This window comes from Abramis brama (genome assembly GCF_963993115.1).
Source record: "Abramis brama genome assembly, chromosome: 3".
NCBI lineage: Eukaryota > Metazoa > Chordata > Actinopteri > Cypriniformes > Leuciscidae > Abramis > Abramis brama.
In genome coordinates, this window is record NC_139965.1 from 53,467,337 (window position 1) to 53,488,873 (window position 21,537).

The window sequence follows — 21,537 nt, forward strand, 5'->3', positions numbered from 1 at the left end:
CTTAGAGTTTAAACTTAAACTGAAGAAAATGCCGAACGCCGAAGTGCAAAAGACAAATGTCAGATACAGTCTCAGAGGTGAGATAAACCTGTAAACTTCATAGCATTTAACTTCATGGCAAATGATTTTAAATGCAAGTCTACGAGTAAAACAGACAAGCACTGGTATAAAAACGAATGCAATGTGTTTTCTTATGTTATGAATATCTTATTGATCTTCTGTGTGCGAACCTTACGTTACTTTGTGATACAACAGAGATAATCAGAGGCATGTATTAAAAACTTGAATGGAAAGCAACAGGTTAATCAAAAATGTATAACATTTCGGGGCCTAAACATAAAAAAAGCAGTGAGAAAAACGTTAATTTCAAGTAAAATGTCATTTTCAACGGTTAAAATGGTATTCATACATTTTACCCAAAAACTTTTTGATGAAATCTGAGAGCTTTCTGACACTCCATTGACAGCTAAGTTACACAACTGAAACTTTGACGTTTCAATAAGTTATTTAAAGATGAACAGATTTAATTTAGGCTTCTATTCACATATAATAAACATTGATCAGTGAACATAAACATAAGCTCAACCGAACCTGCTTGACACATGAGAATGAATGAACCTCATTGGTTCTCGCACGTCAAGCGAACATGCTTGAGCTTCCATTTACCATAACTGATGTGTGAGTTGATGAATGTTTATATGTGAATAAAGCCTAAATTAAATCTGTTCATCATATAAGATTGTGCCTCTTCAGACAATTTGGACTAATCCGTTCAATTCATATGAATTAGTTCTGTCATCAAATTATGACAGAATTTTCATTTTTGGGTGAACTAAAACTTTTTAAAGGGGCTATGTGTAGTTTTTCTACTAAAATGAATCCTTTTTTTATTGCCTGTGTGTGAAGGGGTTGTAATATCACATTACGATACAATATCATGATCCACTTGGTGGGTTTTGCTATTACCTCTGAAAGCAAGTATTCCTATTTATATGTGAAGGCTCCGGGTCGGATTTACCGCAAAATCCAGTGACGTTACTGAGACTTGCATGCGCGCTCCCGAGCCTCTCGCCTCGTCTACTGACCTTGCACTCAACAGTGACGACACTGAAACTTATGACATGGAGTCTGCTAACACTAAGAAACGACCTGCTCCCAGCACAACACAGACTCCAACATAAACTCCACATAATGATAAAAAACAAAAAAAGTTTTATCTGCTGAAGCTTGTCAGGCCAAACGTGAATCGGATCAACATCGGCAGAGCTTTTGAATCATGGAGAAACCTCCGCTTTGTATTGGTTGCAATCTGAAACATCACCGCTAGAGGCCGCTGAAAACTACATATAGCCCCTTTAACAATGTAAAGTCTGACATATGAAATAAAAATATATATATTTTTTAAATGGAACAATTTGTTGAACATTTAGACAAAATATCAAAAGATATCTTAAAAAAAAAAAGTTTGCTTGTGGTTTTTGTTGCATATCATATTTGATACATCAGCCTTTTATGGCTCATATAATATGATATAGGCTTGTGAGAATATGGAGCTCATTCTCAAGGAGGATAAAACACCTTGATTTAAAAATCAAAAGAACCAAACTGAGCAAAAATATGCAATTTGATGCAGTTGCTGATATGGTCAAAAAGTATGATGAAATTCTGATAGCATGTAATGTATAGCAGACTACTTGCATAAAATGCATATAAATATCAGTTGTCACTATAGAAATAAATATGTATATTGTATACTAGATATAGGCTATATAGAGAGATATATCTATGTAAATATGTCTTAATGTATGCAAATGCTTAGTTTTATGATCAAAGCTCTGTGGTTTTGAAACAATGCAATGCAATACAATGATGATTGAGAGATGAACAAATAAATGTGCCTTAAAAACCTAATGTATAGGATACTCACATTTTAACAGGATTTTTACAAAAAAAATTGATAATCAAGTAAACCTATGTTGCTTCAGTCCAGTAAGTGTTCATCTTGAAATATTAACTATATATATATATATTATTATTATGCACAATACATCATCATCATATCATTTGAGAGAATGCTTTATAGGATTAAAGGGTCAAACTAATGTTGAAATGTTATCATAATTAAAAAATTGGTTTCATCATGTGCCTCGCAGATCAGTTTCCTTTGCTGACGACCAAAAAGGTTTTCTGGAAAGGCATACTGGAGGAGCTGCTGTGGTTTATCAAGGTACAGTAGGAAAATATTCCAAACTTTTTGTATCTTATTTCTGTATACAGTATTTTTCTTTCTTTGGTTTTTGTTCATTTAGCATTTTTTAAATTTACTTTTTGTTCATCCAACTTAGGGTTCAACAAATGCCAAAGAGCTGTCACAAAAGGGTGTGAGAATCTGGGATGCTAATGGATCCAGGGAGTTTCTGGATAAAAATGGCTTTACTGATCGTGAGGAAGACCTGGGCCTAGTGTATGGCTTTCAGTGGAGGCACTTTGGAGCTGAATACAATGACATGCACACTGGTAACTATCCATCTCTCTCTCTCTCTCTCTCTCTCTCTCTCTCTCTCTCTCTCTATATATATATATATATATAGACCGTTTACATATAGCAACAATGTATACTGAATTATTAACATACAGTAAACTATATTTTAAAGTGCCCCTATTATGCTATTTTATAGGTTCCTAATTTTGTTTTGTAGTCTCCTACAATATGTTTACATACATCTTAGGTCAAAATACACTTTAAAGGTGACATATTATGGCCCCTTTCACAAGATGTATTATAAATCTATGATGTCTCCAGAATGTGTCTGTGAAATTTTAGCTCAAAATACCCCCCAGATCATTTATTATAGCTTGTCAAAGTTGGCCCTTTTTGGGTGTGAGCAAAATCGCGCCATTTTTGTGTGTGTCCCTTTAAATGCAAATGAGCTGCTGCTTCCCGCCCCCCGTTCAGAAGAGAGCCAATCCTTTACACGAGCTTCGATACTCCAGCAATAACAAACGCGAATTTCAGTCAAATCTCAGAAATAACGAGTAGCTGAGTGCAGATTGTAGAGATTGTAATCTGACGCACCTGGTCGTTTCTGAATGGTTAGTGGATACATTTATGTAGTTGTTGTGGAGTTACATTGATTAATCTCATCGACTTGAATGTACTGTCATGTTTAACTTTTACACAAGTTGACAGTTCCCTGAGGTCTTTATAAGACAGCTGGGACATTTTTTGGTCAAATAGTGTTCAGTGCTCGTCTCTGCAGCAATGACAGAACAGTTTACATGCTTTGCTTGAACTTTTGCCATTGCGTTTGAACTGGTTACACTGTTGTCGCTTGCGAAAACCAAATGGTGGTGCTGTGGGTGTAAACGTGCAGATTAAGGGGTGGTGATATTATAATAAGATCCTCTTCCTACGTCAGAAGGGGAGCGAAATCTGATGATCGGCTTAAGTTTTGACATGCTTGCAGAGAAAGGCTCACCAAAACAAAATTACTGGCTTTCACTTTTCATGTTTTCAGGGTTGGTAGATGCACAGGGGACCCGATTATACTGTAGCACTTAAACACGGAAAAAGTCAGATTTTCATAATATGTCCCCTTTAATTTTCTCATAATATAAATTCATAATCATAATAAAATCTCTTTTCTCACAGTGTCTGAATTGGTTTGATCAAGGATTTTTCTAAGGCTAGAACTTTTCTATCAATAGAGCTGCACGATTCTGGATAAATTGAGAATCACAATTTTTTTGCGTAAAATGAAGATCACGATTCTCAAAAAAAAAACTAAATTAAACTACACAAAAAAATCAGTCAATGTTTCATTTATAAAGCTAAAAATGGCAGACGCAAAATAATATTCAGACTTATAAAACCATGCGTAAGCAAGAACCTGAGCTGAATTCCCTTCATAAATCCCAGTCAGCGGAAGATTGTGCGCACATGCGTCTCCTCCCCGAAATAACCATATATGGAGCTTTCAACGCCTAGTTTTACTATGCATATCCTCATCTGCATATCATTTGCATATGCATATTCATCCACATGTTTAATGGTACAAGACGTTTGGAAAATATGAGATACAGATGTGCCATCACATTACATTGCTAAAAATAATTTAGTAGCCTATCCTTGCCTTGTTTTTAATAATAAATCAAAATAATATAAAATACATTTCAGAGAAAGTTTTTCTCAATCTTATCCACTGGCCAAATAATATTTTTAATTTCTTTATATTTTTAATGGAAACGGATAGGCCTTATTGTGCATTATTGATCATTATTTGTGCAAAAATATTTCCTCAGACCATATCATGTGCTAAGTAATCCTTGTCGAGTTAAAACATTAAAACACAGCATGCCACAAGAAAAGTGTTCAAAAGCATCGCATCCACTACAAATATTTATATTTATTAAATATAAAAAATGTTGTAACTTCTTGGTAAGGATTTCATGTCATTTAAGTGCTTAACTCCATTAATGATAATGGCATATTTAATATAAATGTGTATATCAGATGTAGCCTAAAGCATATTTTAAATCATTATTTTATTTATTTAAACTATTATTGTGAACATGCACTGTATTTATGATTAGGACTCATAATAAAGATTTAAAGTGGTTTTCCTTCATCTGCTGTCAGTCACTCAGCTCACCATCGGTGTCGCCAAACTGCTCCGTCTCCAAAATGTTTGTACGCATGGGTCAGAGTTTGCGTGCAGGTGCGCAAATTTTCCCGTCATCAGCGGCTGCGCGAACACAGATCTGAAAGCGTGACGGCCGACAATCTCATTATAGTTATAGTTTACTCTGTCAATACTGACACCTTGTGGTCACGTTAAGTAGTGTGCAAGGGGATAATGTTTCAGAAAAAAATGAAGCTTCCCTGGGGGCTGCCATTGATTAGCAGACCATCACCTGCTGTTAGCATTCCATTGACTCCCATTCATTTTGGTGTCACTTTGACAGCGAATAACTTCACATCTGAGGCGAATAACTTCACTCCATTTGTCCATTATTTATTTCTAAAGAAACATGAAAATGTATAAAAGGCTCCATTACCTTGTATCTTACGTTATGGCCCCGTAGAAGCAGTTTTTGTAAAAATAGGCTAACGATTGCGTCATAACCACACGACTCTCTGTCGCACAGTAGAGAAATTACCGTATGGCCATGAGGAGAAGCTCTCGCTCAGTCGGGGGGACGTGGAGGCAAAATGACAAAATAATTAATCAGAATACTTAGCAAAAGTTTCTCCTGCTCCTAGCTCATGGACACATCCTACTCACACTCTCCGTCTCTGCAAGTTTCGGAAGGGAATGATTCAGATTTCTCTTGGCACAGCTACTAGAAGACATGTATTCTGATAGGTTATACATATGTTTGAGAACGATTTGCATGTGACATGTTAAATGTAGCCGAGGCCCATAATTGTGATGCTTGATTGTTCTTCTTAACACAGCTATCTTCTAATAGGCTAGTGACAATGCCCCCGAATTTTTGAGATACCCCTACCGGAGGTAGAACTAAACCCAACAATGTTTTTCCTCATCTCTAAGGTCTCCCATATATGAAATGGATTCTTGGCTCAAAATATTTTACTGCTAAGATTGTTAAATTAACAGATATTGTTATACACCCCCAAACCAAAAAAGGACTAAAATATTGCCTGTCCGTATGGGAGTTAAGGCATATAAACTAATGCAGATCAGTCACACAAGCTCAGAGAGCTTTGAAACTTGGCATGTTTGTAGTCAGGAAGTTGCTTTACCTACTAGAAAAGACTGGATGTGAATATCTTGATGTATAGAATAAATAGAGACATATAAACACATACCTAAAATAAGCGGACATGCAAAAATTGAATATTTATGCAGAATGTTTTCATTTCCTTTGTGGTTGCTTTGCCAGGGATTATCATAGAAACACATATGATGGCTTGTTGGAAAGATGGGGTTGTGCTGAATCCAGCAATACCAAATATGTAAATATAGCACGACAAATCAGGGTGTTCTGTCACTCAATGTATGAGGTATCTAAAATGAAAGAAAATGGAACACTGACATAATTTAGTCCAAATCACATTATCAGAGGTAATGGTGAGAAATTCTAATATAAGATACATTTAATAATGAAACATTTCATATGGCACTTTGTACTATATGAAAACAAAGATTGATATCGAAAGATAAGACATTACCATAGCACAAACAGGAGAACAGGAGTCAGGATTGCAGTTTGACCTTAATGAGCCTTTTAATAAAACTATAACTTAAAGGTATAGCGGAGAATTTTCTTTTTCCGGGTGGATCATTAAGACTATTGGTCCACCTAATTGTCAATCATTCTGGTGATATGTTTACGTAAGGTCGTTGTACGTGCTCGTCCTTTCTGCGCATGCGCACTTTCAGGTGTATTATGTGTAAGAGAAAAAGTGTCTACGAATTGTATGACAAGAAGAGAAAGGCCTCTGAAGAAAGAAACAAGACCAGAGCGTTTTTGGGACAATATTTCACACGCTGGCATGTGCTAAAAGCCCGACCCGGCCCGTGGCTTTTAAAGGGATACTTCACTTTAAAATGAAAATTCATTAAATTAACCAAACAGTTAACTGGAACCATTGACTTCCATAGTAGGAAAAAAATATACTATGGAAGTCAGTGGTTCCAGTTAACTGTTTGGTTACTGACATTCTTCAAAATATCTATCTTTCTGTGCAGCAGAAGAAAGAAATTCATACAGGTTTGAAACAACTTGAGGGTGAGTAAATGATGACAGAATTTTCATTTTAAAGTGAAGTATCCCTTTAAAGCCCGGACCTGATGTAACCGGACACATCAACATGAATTATCTGCCCGAACCCAGCCCGCGGCCCGATGCCGCGTCTGATTTTTTTTTTTTTCTCATACACGTATTATCATGACCAGCAGACGGGAATTCATATCAACCTTTAATGTTCACGCCTTTTAACAATACAAACAACTAAAACAATAAACTGAGCTGAGTGACTGACAGCAGATGAAGGAAAACCACTTTAAATCTTTATTATGAGTCCTAATCATAAATACAGTGCATGTTCACAATAATAGTTTAAATAAACTATATAAATAGGCTGTAGAAGCGACGGTGAATTCACCTGCGACAAGTTTACTTTTCACCAACTCCATCTTCTTCTCTCCAGGCTAAAGGCGTGCACGCAGCGGCGTCAGGTCTGCCCCCGCCCCTCTTCATGGTGCGCGTTGCACGCAGCAGCCAGACTTTCTTTACGGTGAACAGCAGCGATGATTAATTATTTTATTTTTTTTCACTGAGCGGAAAAGATTAAGCCCGAGGTCCGACCCGACCCGAGTCAGTTGATTATATTTTCGACCCGACCCGTTGAGAACTCTAGAATGAGCCCTCTCTTCTCAGGATGTTTTTTTTCTAGCAGGAACCATTTGGAACATGAACTGCTTTTGGTAGCCATGCTGAGGTCAGCCCCCCATGATGTTACAACTGCAACACACCTATGTCACTCATCCACTTTATCATCAGTGACAAAGTGGGTCATATCTGGACAGTCTGGGAAAGGGCAAGAGCAAAACTCTGTGCAGGTCAAGCCTACTGAAAGACACTGGCATTTGGTGGCATCGTTGCAGTTTCCGTCTTTACAGAAAAGGTGGGTGATGTCTCTAACTTCTTTAGGTGCTGGTGCCTTCAGGAACATTACAGGTTCAATGCACCCATCTTCTCTGAGCCTCCATCCTCTACCAACTGGGTTCCAGAGAAGAGGTTTGGCCAGGTGGCTGTGACGCCACACTGATGTTTGGTACAAGGCTCTCAGCACATGTTGCTGGAAGGCATCTTCTGTTGGGGGTAGATTTGCTGCTGACAAATCTGTGGTAGACGCTAGTGTAGCTCAGCTCATCCAGGTTGGTTCAAGGATGCCCATCCACCTTTTTCTTTTGGCCATACAGGAGGAGGGCACACCTTCTTGCCACAGTGTGCTTTGCTTCTTGCAAAAGCCTTTTCCAGGCTACCAGAGAGTCCAAATTTGGTAATTTCCTGTAACTTACAAAGATGGGTCTTCAGTCTTGTGAAGTCAGTGGCCTTCCCAATTCTGTACAAACTGCTTGTGGTGTCACAACCCGTAAGGACGTGGCATGCAGGTAAACACTCACAAAGCACTGCTCCAAGCTTCTGAGCGATCAAACAGATAGGGACAAATCCTTCCTTAAGGCCATGTCCAGAGTGCATAAACACTGCTGAGGATCCAAACATCCCTTTTCTTGAATAGTACAAAAGCAAAACTAGTACATCTGTATCATCACATTTGATAATTAGACGAGAATGTGATTGTGCAAAATGTATTGCATGTAACACCAGCCTCGTGTCAGTCTCCTCCTGATCACTGTAAAGATCTTTCAAGCAGTCAATGCCTGACTTGCTAACCCTCTTAACCTCCTGAGCATTTTCAAAGTCACCTGCCAAGATGACAGTGTTCCCTGAAGAAATTCTCGTTGGCCCAGTACTGGCGATATAGGTGCTGACAAAGCTACATAGAGCAGCCTTGTTTCCGCTGATCCTGGGGTATTTTATGTAGTTTGGAAATTTTGTTTGTCCTGTGAAGATATGTGTTTGTCTGCTGGTGTGAATGGTGCCTCTTCTTTGTTTTCCAAGATCTTTGACTGAGTGTTGGTGGTCATATCTATCAAACACTATAACGACCAACTGTTATAATAATAATTTGTTACATTTATATAGCGTTTTTCTGGGTACTCAAAGCGCTTTACATGGGAGGGGGAATCTCCTCAACCACCACCAATGTGCAGCATCCACCTGGATGATGCGACGGCAGCCATATTGCGCCAGAACGCCCACCACACACCTACTGGTAGAGAGGAGACAGTGATGAAGGCAATCAGTATATGGGGATGATTAGGAGGCCATGATGGACAGAGGCCAAGGGGCAAATTTGGCCAGGATGCCAGGGTTACACCCCTACTCTTTTTCGAAGGACATCCTGGGATTTTTTAATGACCACAGAGAGTCAGGACCTCGGTTTAACGTCTCATCCGAAGGACGGTGCTCTTTGACAGTATAGTGTCCCGATCACTACACTGGGGCGTTAGGACCCACACAGACCACTGGGTGAGCACCTCCTGCTGGCCTCACTAACACCTCTTCCAGCAGCAACCTGGTTTTCTCAGGAGGTCTCCCATCCAGGTACTGACCAGGCTCAGCCCTGCTTAGCTTCAGTGGGCAACCAGTCTTGGGCTACAGGGTTATATGGCTGCTAATATCACTGTTACCTTTCTTTCCCATTAAAGTTGCAATCTTTTTGACAGCCAGTAATCTTCGAAAGAGCACATTTGAGTCCATGTGAACCTTTGTAGATATAATGACTCCAACTGATGTTTCCATGTACTTGAAGGTCGCACACTGGTTTCTTCTCTCTGGCTCCCAGAAGATCTTTGTTCTTTTTGATTTTGCCAGACATTGTTCAATAAAGATGTATCTGTTTGATCGCTCAGAAGCCTATCTGTTTGATCGCTCAGAAGCCTATCTGTTTGATCGCTCAGAAGCTTGGAGCACTGCTTTGTGAGTGTTTACCTGCATGCCACGCCCTTACGGGTTGTGACACCACAAGCAGTTTTTACAGAATTGGGAAGGCCTAGCCTGGGTTTCCCCATGCTGCATTGCACGCAGCGCAATTTTATTCACGCTGCGTCTACCACAGATTTGTCAGCAGCAAATCTACCCCCAACAGAAGATGCCTTCCAGCAACATGTGCTGAGAGCCTTGTACCAAACATCAGTGTGGCGTCACAGCCACCTGGCCAAACCTCTTCTCTGGAACCCAGTTGGTAGAGGATGGAGGCTCAGAGAAGATGGGTGCATTGAACCTGTAATGTTCCTGAAGGCACCAGCACCTAAAGAAGTTAAGAGACATCACCCATCTCTACTGTAAAGACGGAAACTGCAACGATGCCACCAAATGCCAGTGTCTTTCAGTAGGCTTGACCTGCACAGAGTTTTGCTCTTGCCCTTTCCCAGACTGTCCAGATATGACCCACTTTGTCACTGATGATAAAGTGGATGAGTGACATTGGTGTGTTGCAGTTGTAACATCATGGGGGGCTGACCTCAGCATGGCTACCAAAAGCAGTTCATGTTCCAAATGGTTCCTGCTAGAAAAAAAAACATCCTGAGAAGAGAGGGCTCATTCATCCTTAGAGTGTTTGTTTTGTTAGATTGCCATTTGTTTGATTTAAGACAGTAATTTAATTTGTATTGTGTTGAGTAAAGTTATAGTTTTATTAAAAGGCTCATAAGGTCAAATTGCAATTCTGACTCCTGGGGCCTCATTTATAAACGTTGCGTACGCACAAAAGAAGGTGTACGCCGCCCTCTACGCAATAATTGGTATTTATAAAAAGCAAACTTGACGGGAAAATATGCGGTCCTTCACGCAAACTCTGACCCAGGCGTACGCACAAAAACGGGTGAAATGAGAAATGGCGACACCGACAGCAGATGGAAGAAACATGTGAAAGTGTGTGAAACTGTAGACCGTTGTGTAAAATAAATGGCAATACTGCCTCTCATAAATAACATGAAGACTTCACAAAGCAAGTCTTACAATTAACAGCCTACACGGACAGCCTTTTGATCGATCTGCAGTGTAAAACAAACAAAATCAAATGAAGATTACAACAGAAATGCAAATTAACACATATTTGCAAAGAAAAGTGAAATTTGTTCTGCAATAATATTGGCATGTTATGCAATTTATCCTCATAACACATCTGTAGCTTGTCAGATGCAATCAAATGGATGGTAATAAAATGCCATGATGCCATCACAATGCGTAATGACGCACAATGGCTGATCTTGCGCTTCACGCTTGCGTGTGAGTGAAGTTTCGTTTCTTGGTTTTCCTCTCTGTGTTTTGCCATGATTTCGCAATCGATGAATATTAACTTGTGAGCGTTTCACGGACTATTTATGGGCAACTATGGGCGTGACATGAAGCCGCAAAAGCTGCACTACATTTAGAATTGATCGTGATTTATTAAACGGTTAGTTCACCCAAAAATTATATCAGTAATTACTCACCCTCATGTTGTTCCAACCCCGTAAGACCTTTGTTCATCTTCGAAACATAAATTAAGATATTTTTGATTAAATCTGAGAGCTGATCACTCCTCCATAGGCTTCTTAGTGATTGAAACTTGCTGCAGAAAAGTTATTAAAGAGATCGTTAATATAGTCCAAGTGACTACAGTGGCTCAATCTTAAGTATATCAAGCGACGAGAATACTTTTTGTGCGCAAAAACAAACAAAAATAACGACTTTATTCTACTATTCATTTCCTTCTCTCTGGGCCTCGAGTTAGTTTACGTAGTGTTTAAGCGTAGCGCGTCTGTGTTGCACGTCACCACGTAGGCTCACTATTGGTTGACGCTTGTCATGTGTGTGATGCGTGGTGACGTGCAACACAGACGCGCTGCGCTAAAACACTACGAGGCCCAGAGAGAAGGAAATGAATAGTGGAATAAAGTCGTTATTTTTGTTTGTTTTTTTGCGCACAAAAGTATTCTCGTCGCTTGATAAATTTAAGATTGAGCCACTGTATTCACTTGGACTATATTAACGATCTCTTTAATAACTTTTCTGGGCCAGCAAGTTTCAATCACTTAGAAGCCTATGGAGGAGTGAGCCAGCTCTCAGATTTCATCAAAAATATCTTAATTTGTGTTCCGAAGATGAACGAAGGTCTTACGGGGTTGGAACAATATGAGGGTGAGTAATTACTGACAGAATTTTCATTTTTGGGTGAACTAACCCTTTGAGGGAAAACTGCGTAGGATGTGCGTGCGCACGGTTTTATAAATCCGAATATTTGTGTGCGTACGCACGTCCTATGTTTCACCCGTACGCCAATTCTGACGCAAATCCTACGCAAAGTTTTATAAATGAGGCCCCTGTTCTCCTGTTTGTGCTATGGTAAGGTCTTATCTTTCGATATCAATCTTTGTTTTCATATAGTACAAGGTGCCATATGAAATGTTTCATTATTAAATGTATCTTATATTAGAATTTCTCACCATTACCTCTGATAATGTGATTTGGACTAAATTATGTCAGTGTTCCATTTTCTTTCATTTTAGATACCTCATACATTGAGTGACAGAACACCCTGATTTGTCGTGCTATATTTACATATTTGGTATTGCTGGATTCAGCACAACCCCATCTTTCCAACAAGCCATCATATGTGTTTCTATGATAATCCCTGGCAAAGCAACCACAAAGGAAATGAAAACATTCTGCATAAATATTCAATTTTTGCATGTCCGCTTATTTTAGGTATGTGTTTATATGTCTCTATTTATTCTATACATCAAGATATTCACATCCAGTCTTTTCTAGTAGGTAAAGCAACTTCCTGACTACAAACATGCCAAGTTTCAAAGCTCTCTGAGCTTGTGTGACTGATCTGCATTAGTTTATATGCCTTAACTCCCATACGGACAGGCAATATTTTAGTCCTTTTTTGGTTTGGGGGTGTATAACAATATCTGTTAATTTAACAATCTTAGCAGTAAAATATTTTGAGCCAAGAATCCATTTCATATATGGGAGACCTTAGAGATGAGGAAAAACATTGTTGGGTTTAGTTCTACCTCCGGTAGGGGTATCTCAAAAACTAAAGGACTTTTTGACCATTTGTCACTAGCCTATAAGTTATGTAAGGGTGATTTATGTGCATCTTAAATATTGTTTTGATTTATGTGAACTGAATGTAACATTGTAAGAGATATTTTTTTAATATCATTGTTCATTTGTGTTACAGTTTCACAAATTGGGCTTCAGTAAAGAAAGTTTGACCCTGACAACTGCCTACGACTTTAACTAAGCCTTTGTTAAGCTCGCTGCAAAAGCAAACATAAGCTGAAGGCAGAAGTTTAACCAAAGGCCCTAAAGTTTTTGTCTTGTCTCTTTTGTCTTTATTCTTTATTTTGAACAAATAAAAATATAGAAACACAATAAGTGTGTTGCAACATACCCTAGGAAAAAACAATATCTATAAATATGATAACATTTTTATCAAATTTACCTCATGACGGCTGACACTCTCATTCATTAACATGGGCAGCGACAAAATATGCGCTGTTCATAAACCATGACAAATACCTTTAGTGTTTTTAAATCATCCCTTCAAACTTATATTTTTTTTAGGGTAGCTTTTATATGATTGCCATATTATTATTATTAATATTATTTTTATTTATCAGACTTTTGATAATAATAATATTTTGATAATTTCCCAGTTCTTTTTAGGATTCAGTTCAAAGTTTTATTGTTTGTTTTTAAGGCACTTAATGGGCTGGCCCCAACCTACATCACTGACCTCGTACAACCGTACTCAGTTCAAAGGTCACTGAGATCCTCAAACAAAGGGCTCCTGCTTGTGCTGCGCTCACGGCTCAAACAGAGGGGTGATAGAGCTTTTGCAGTTGCTGCTCCACGTCTGTGGAACCAGCTCCCCCTGGATATTAGATCTGCCCCCTCCATTTCTGCCTTTGAATCCAGGCTAATGCCCACCTGCTGATCAGGGCGGGTGAGGAGGATGTTGTGATCAACGGTGTCGAAGGCGGCACTAAGATCCAATAATATCAGAATGGCATTATCACCTGAATCTAGTGTGAGAAGACCATTGGTTACTTTGCGCAGGGCTGTTTCAGTGCTATGAAGGGGTCTGAAACCTGAATGGAAAGGTTCTAATATGTTGTGAGTGGTCAGAAAGGGAATCAGCTGTGACAGAACAGCCTTTTCCAGAACTTTGAAAATAAAAGGAAGCTTAGAAATGGGGCGGTAGTTTTTTAGGCATTTGGCATTGAGGTTGTGTTTTTTACCGCATGCTTAAAACACGCAGGGACAGTGCTGGATGCAAGGCATGAATTTAAAATGATCTAAATTGGAGGGGCCAACAGCATCAAAAACATCCTTTATAATAGAGGAGGGAATAGCATCATGGGATGATGTAGTAGGTTTCATATGCAATACTAAGTCCCTCAATTCAGTGAGAGAGATGGGCTGAAATTGGTTAAAAGTAGCTGGTGCACCGGAGCAATCAGGCGGAATAACAGATGAGGTGGGGGTAAACAATGATCTAATGTTCTCAATTTTGTTAGTAAAAAACTTGAGAAATTTCTCACAGGTATCAGTGGATGCATCAACGATTGGGAAATTTGGGGGGTTGACAACAGAGTTTATAGTACTAAATAAAATTTTGGGTCTGTTTGAGTGTTTACTGATCAAATCAGAGAGGTGCTTTGCTCTGGGTTTTTTTGCTGCTGCCTGGAAGGAAGCTATTGCAGATTTAAAATGTTGAAATTTTTGTAAGGAAACACCGCCGTGTGTGGCTTTGTTTTGAACTATTTTCGTTGGTGAAATAGAGCAAAAACAGGCAATATGGTGTCTAAAATCTGTCACTTAATATGAACTTCTTGTTTATCAAGTAATCCGCAGTTAAAGTGACAGCAGCCTAATAAACCTGCTGCTGTCTGTCATCAAGGATAATCAAAGAACAAAATAAAAAGAGAAAATCCCTCACTGCCCTTGACTGAATAGCTTTTGTTGCTTTAATAAGGATTAATCTATTTTTAATTTATAATTTATGCAGTGAAGACTGTGAAGTGTTTGATAACTTATTCAAGTTCTGTATATATCCTACCTGTTAGACCTATCTGATTATCTAAAAGCGCTGTTTACAAGATTACATGGGTCAACAACAATGAAAACAATAACTTTTTGTGCAGTTTGACAGGGCAATAAAAAAATTGAGCCCAGTAAATGTGACATTTATTATAATGGGTCTATGTGAAGATTTTCTTCACTTAAATTAAAAGTTGTTTAATCAAAAAATCACTTTCATAGAGTTTTCATAGAGTTCAGTAGCAGTATTTGTATCGGTGATACTGGCCTTTTTTCATAAAAAGATGCTATTAAAAATATTTTAAATATAGGCTACTGACTAAGTTGTTTTTACATAAATTTGGAGATTAAATTACAAATTATTCAAATAAAAAATATAAAAGCTTTAAAGTCCGCGTGAACCGGAAGTTGCAAACGACTTTTCTCCAGTGTTGTGACGTATTTCCCAGTGAAAAGGAATATTGAACAGAGGGCAGGGTTTTACTCTAGCGCTCCTCCTCTCCATCTCTGCTCATAGCAGACTAACGGTTTGAGGGGAGTGGTTAAGCGTTTCCCAAACCAAGCAGTCAAACCTATGTCATCGGAGAAGGAACGCCATTCCAGACCGGAAGTAACTTTTCAGACTTTGATTAAAGATTACGAAGGCAAACAATTTTTTTTTTCTGTGTATTAACTTGCACGGATTAATTGTTCACCACAAGACTAGTAATATGTGCTAACAAAGTAAATGGGGTCAATTTTGATTTCAGTTGGACAGTTGGACTAATGTTAGATGCGATTAATCATGATAAATTATAGAAAAATGTACGATTAATTAGTTATTTTTTAATCGATTGACAGCACTAATTATTTTATAAAGTTGTTCCTATGTAATGACTGCAACGGTGCATGAATTCGCTGATGTCGAGGACTTTAACTTTGAAATACAGACGTCATTATGGTGGAGTCAGAGAATGTCTAATAGGAAGAGAATTGGCACTCTCTGCTTACTTCCGGTTTCTGGACTGGCTGCAGTAACACGTCTCTGTCCATGCGGGGGCGCTCGCAGGCGAGTGCAGAATGAATGGAGGTCTATGGCGAAAAACCCTCGAAATCCACTTTTCTCAGGATATAATTTTTTGTCTAGTAATTTGAATGTTGTATTCGAAAGGAGATGCAAAGAAATTACACATTGCTGGGTGTTAGATTTTTTAGAGTCACTTATTTGGTTTAAAAAGTCTTTTAAAATGTCAATGACGTCAGAATGCTAGCGTGTTATGGGCAACAACAACTCAACTTGTAAGAAATCGAAAAGAAATAAGTACTCGTTCATTCAACTTTCGACCTAACACATGTTGAACTTGCAAAACCTACAATAAAATCTGAGATTTCTCAACGGCAATCGGGTGAAAGAGACACATTTAGCTGTATAGCCCCATAGACTCCCATTCAGTCTGCACTCGCCCGCGATCACCTCCAGTGGAATTCTAATGGAACTGCAACCAAGATCGATACAATGGGGCTAATAGGAAGTGCCAAGGCTCTCCGTAGACAGGCTCTGGTGGAGTTTCGACCTGGAAGTAAGGCGTGCTCGTGTTTCCGGCCGGAAGTGACGTCACTGGAAGTTGTTGGAGAGGACGGAAGTTTTTGGACGGAGCGAAGGCAGATTGCAACCGAACTGTATTGTGAGTGTAACGATGGGAGATAGCTCGGATGGTAGCGATAATTATGGGAGGGTTTCAGATATGGAGATTAGCCAAACAAAAAAGGCAAGGAAAAAATCTTGGTCTGAAGCGAGTAGTGGAGGAGAGGGTAGACAAGTTAACAAAAAGATTAAAGCTAAATCTAAGGGGAACAGTAGACCTGACTTAGATGATAAGCAGGAAGAGTGGAAAGTTATTATCACGCTCAGTAATGATAAAGGTCATTTTCACCCAGTTCAAGTGACCAAAGCAATTGAGAAGGATATGGGGAAAATTAAATACGCTAAACTACTGAATAACAGAAGAATTCTAATTTCAGCAATAAATAAGAAGCAGCAGGAAATGATTTTGAAAATGAGTAATCTTGGTGGTGGAAAGATTAAAGTGCATGTACCAGGAATGGCAGCAAAGCTAAGAGGAGTGATCTCAAATGTTCCACTGGAAATGTCTGTGGACGAGGTAAAGAGTGAGATTAAAGGTGGGAAAGTATTAGAGGTGAAAAGGCTCCAAAGCAATAAAAGTGGTGTTAAATCAGACAGTCTATCTGTATTGCTTGTTTTTGAAAAATCCTTACCTTATGAAGTTCAAATAGGATGGATCAATTACAAAGTTAGGGAGTATATCCCTCAACCGTTGAGATGCTTTAAGTGCCAGAGAATGGGACATACAGTACAACAATGTAAATGGAGACAAAGATGTGCGAAATGTGGAGGAGACCATGAATATGGAAAATGTAATAAGGATACCAAGCTAAAATGCTGCAACTGCGGGGGTGAGCATAGTGCTGCATATGCTGGATGTATGGTCCAGAAACAAGCTAAAGAAGTGCAAAGGTACAAGGTTGTGAATAAGATGTCATATGCAGAGGCTATAAAAAACATAGGCAACTATGAAACAAAGAAAAATAGTCAAATAGAGAGTCATGAAAACCTCAATGAAAATGTAATACATGGAGCAGTAGGCCTACCCCAGAGGTTAAACATAAAGAGATGTCAGCCAGGAAAAGTAGACCTAATACCCGTAGCCATACAGCAACCATGTGAACATAAGTGTATAGTGGAGGAGAACACCTTGATGGTAGAAAAAAAGAGCTTTGTAGCTTTTATATGTAAAGTTGTGAATGTTGCCACACGACAAGAAAGGAAAAGTGACAGGATCAAGACAGTGGTAGAAGCTGCAGAGGAATTCTTGGGTATCAAAGATTTAAAAGCAGAAGATATACATGGCATGCTAAGCACTAATAATGATGGTGGGTCTCAGAGTATTACTTAAATTTATTATGGTATTCCATCTGTTACAATGGAATGCTAGGAGTCTCACTGCAAATGGACAAGAATTTAAGAAGTTTATAGTAGAGTCTGAAGTCAAACCTGATACTATTTGCATTCAAGAGACCTGGCTAAGGCCTCACCTTGATTTTATTATACCTGGTTATGAGTCTGTTAGGTTTGATAGAGGTGGGAATCAGGGTGGAGGATGTGCAACATTTGTAAGGAATGGGATACCATTTAGAAGAATAGAAACTACAACAGAAATAGAATGTGTAATTACTGAAATTTATAAATCAGATGGACACTTAGTAGTAATAAACTTATATAACCCTTGTAAATCATTAAACCTAGAAACCTTAGAGGGAATAATAAGTAGACAAGGAACCCGGAAAGAAATATGGTGTGGAGACTTCAATGCACATAATAGTCTTTGGGGAAGTAAGCATACAGATAGTAATGGAGAAGCAGTGGAAGAACTGATGGATGTTAGGCAATTAGTTTGTTTAAATAATGGGAATGGTACAAGAATTGATATACGTTCTAACACACTGTCTTGTATTGATCTCACTCTGGTTTCTAATAAAATGTCACACTCTTGTGAATGGAAGGTGATAGAAAGTACAAGTATTGGAAGTGATCATTTTCCAATATTTTGCTCTATAAATATTGAAATAGATCTCCAAGAAAGGCCTAATCATAAGAAATGGGAGTTTGAAAAAGCTGATTGGGAAAAATTTAAAGAAATATGTTGTATTTCAGCAGAGACAGTCTCAATGCAGGGTGATATTGAGGAATGTGCATCTGAGGTTACACATTTAATAATGAATGCAGCATTAAAAAGCATACCATTTAAGTCAGTTGGGGGGAATAGGAAAATGGTCCCATGGTGGAATGATACATGTACAAAAGCTATTAAAGAACGAAATAGGGCAATGAGAATGTTAAGAGGTAATTTGAACCAAGATAACTTAATTGATTATCAGAGGAAAAAGGCTCAGGCACGAAGAATAATTAAGAATAGTAAACAAAATGCATGGAAGAACTATTGTTCTACTATAGGGAGGGAAGTTAAAATAGGAGAGGTGTGGTCAATGCTGAAGAAAATGAGTGGGAAAAAAGTGTATACTAAAATACCTGTATTAGAGGGTGATGGAATACTGGCAATAACAGATAAAGAAAAGGCAAATGCATTGGGAAAGAAGTTTGCCAGTGTTCATAGTGGGGATCATTTGGATGATATACATAGATTACATAAAGAGAAGGTTCTTAAAGAAAATAGAGATGTGTTTATTAAAAAAGATTGTGAGGAATGTACTATGGATGCAGAAATAAACTTGAATGAACTAGTGATAGTATTAAATGATATTAAGAATACTGCTACAGGAGAAGATCAACTAAGTTACATCAAGTTCCAGAAAATACCTGGGAAAGTATTGCAGATAATATTACAGTTATTTAATAAGATATGGGAAGATGGTAAAATGCCAAAAAGTCGGAAAAGAGCATTAATATTGCCATTTAATAAACCTGGGAAAGACCCAAATAATGCTGGTAATTATAGACCTATTGCCCTTACGTCACATCTCTGCAAGTGGATGGAGAAGATACTAGTCAGAAGACTTAACTACACCCTCGAATATAGAGGATTATTTGCACCATATCAAAGTGGATTCAGGAAAAGGCGTTCCACAATGGATGCGGTTGTGAAAGTAAGCAATGAGATAGAGAAAACTTTTAAAATGAAAGAAATAATGAGTATTGTGTTCTTTGATATTGAAAAAGCTTATGATTCCATGTGGAGGGAAGGGCTGTTAATTAAAATGAACCAAATGGGAATTAGAGGTAGGTTTTATAACTGGATCTTAGACTTTCTGTCAGAAAGAAGATTTAGAGTTCGAGTGGGATCAGGAATTTCTGAGGAATTTGAAATTGTTAATGGAATTCCACAAGGTAGAGTTATTAGTCCAGTTTTATTTAATGTTATGATCAATGATATTTTTATGAATCTGGACAGAAGGATTGGATCAGCTTTGTATGCAGATGATGGGGCCATCTGGGCAAGAGGACGAGATCCTATAAGGGTAAGAAATAAAATCAAGGAAGCCATAGGAAAGGTAGAACAATGGTCGTATAGCTGGGGCTTTAAGCTTTCTCCAAGTAAGTCTTGCCATATGATATTTACAAGGAAGAAAGGGATAGAAAAACAGAACCTACAGTTATATGGACATAATATGGAAACAGTAGATCATTTTAAATATCTTGGTATGTGGTTAGACCAAAAGGGAACATGGAAAATACACATTGAAAAGGTGGAATCAAAATGCAAGAAAATCATCAATTTAATGAGAGCAGTAGTGGGGAAAGATTGGGGAGCAAATAAACAATCACTAATATATATTTACAGGTCAACAATAGATTATGGATGTTATGTATATGGAGCAGCAGCTAAAACACATTTACTGAAGCTAGATAGAATTAGTAACAAAGCATTGAGGATATGTGCAGGTGTAATGAGATCAACACCAATTAAAGCAATACAGGTTGAGTTAGGAGAAGTGCCTTCAGATCTGAGAAGAGATAAGCTCATGCTTACATATTGGAGTCGCTTAAGTGGATGTGGATATGAAAATCATGCAAAGAGTATTATTCAAGAATGTTGGGAGTATAGGTCTTTTAAAGGTAATGGCTTTGGATGGGTAACAAAAACAAAATCAGAGGAATATAGAGTGAAAAATATATGGTTTAATTCACCTATACCTATTAGTAATATACCTATATGGTTATTTACTAAAACTGAGATAGACTTAAACATTTTGGAACTAAAAAATGAATGGGAAGAGAGTGAGAAAGGACACTTGGCAAGTCAATATATAAGGAACAAATATTATAGTTACTTAGAAATTTATACAGATGGATCTAAGGATGAGAAGGACAATGTAGGAATAGGAATATATATACCAACAATGAACATAAGTATTGGAAAAAGATTACCTGAACAGGCTTCAGTATATACGGCAGAGATGATGGCGATTATTGTAGGACTACAGTGGGTTGAGGAAGTAAAACCAGACAGAGTGGTGTGTTGTGTTGATTCTGTAGCAGCTCTATATATTCAAAATATGAAATCTAATAGAGAAGATCTAATGCTAGAAATCCAACAAAGTTTATTTAGATTACAGAGACTACAGATAGATGTGAGATTCTGTTGGGTACCTGCTCATATAGGAATAAAAGGGAATGAGGGAGCAGATAAAATAGCAAAAAAAATCAACCAGGACAAATGATACAATAAATATACCCCTTGGAAAAGGAGAGGCTAAGGCAATAATCAAAAAAGAAATGATGAAAAAATGGCAGGACAGGTGGGATGTGGATAAAAGTGGAAGGAAATATTACAGATTGCAAAAATCTATTAATGCACAGGGTGTGAATAGAAGTAACAGAAGAGAGGAGAGTGTTTTAACCAGGCTAATGTTTGATCACACAGGATTAAATAAAACATTGTTTTTAATGGGCAAAAGTCAATCTGATGAATGTATAGAATGTAGGTCCAAGGAAGATGTTGAACACGTATTATTGCATTGTAAGAAATATAGGGATGAGAGGATGAGACTAAATCAAAAGATAAGTCAGGTAGGAAGAAAGTGGAATATTGAAGGTTTGTTAGGCACAACAGGAGATGGGGTAAAGGATGCACAGAAAGCAGTGGTACAATATTTGAAAAATATAGGAATATATAATAGGATTTAGGTAGTATATAATTCTTTTTTTTAATTTTTTATTTTTTTTATTTGATGATATAGTCATGATAATATTTTCTCATGTTACATACTCCTATACAGTAGGTGGCGGTATGCACCTTTATAGTCATGGTTGCAATCTGC

The 21,537-nt window shown here is 37.9% G+C and overlaps 1 protein-coding gene across 1 annotated transcript; it reads left to right on the forward strand.

The window, feature by feature from the left end:
* Window positions 1-9,945, forward strand: LOC311079936 (thymidylate synthase-like; the record flags this gene model as incomplete). Its single annotated transcript, XM_084109662.1, has 4 exons — window positions 1-77; window positions 2,154-2,227; window positions 2,346-2,517; window positions 9,716-9,945. Exons 1-4 carry the CDS (start codon window positions 29-31, stop codon window positions 9,943-9,945), a joined length of 525 nt encoding a protein of 174 aa, XP_083965788.1. The 5' UTR covers window positions 1-28.
* Between the last annotated feature and the right edge of the window lie 11,592 nt (window positions 9,946-21,537).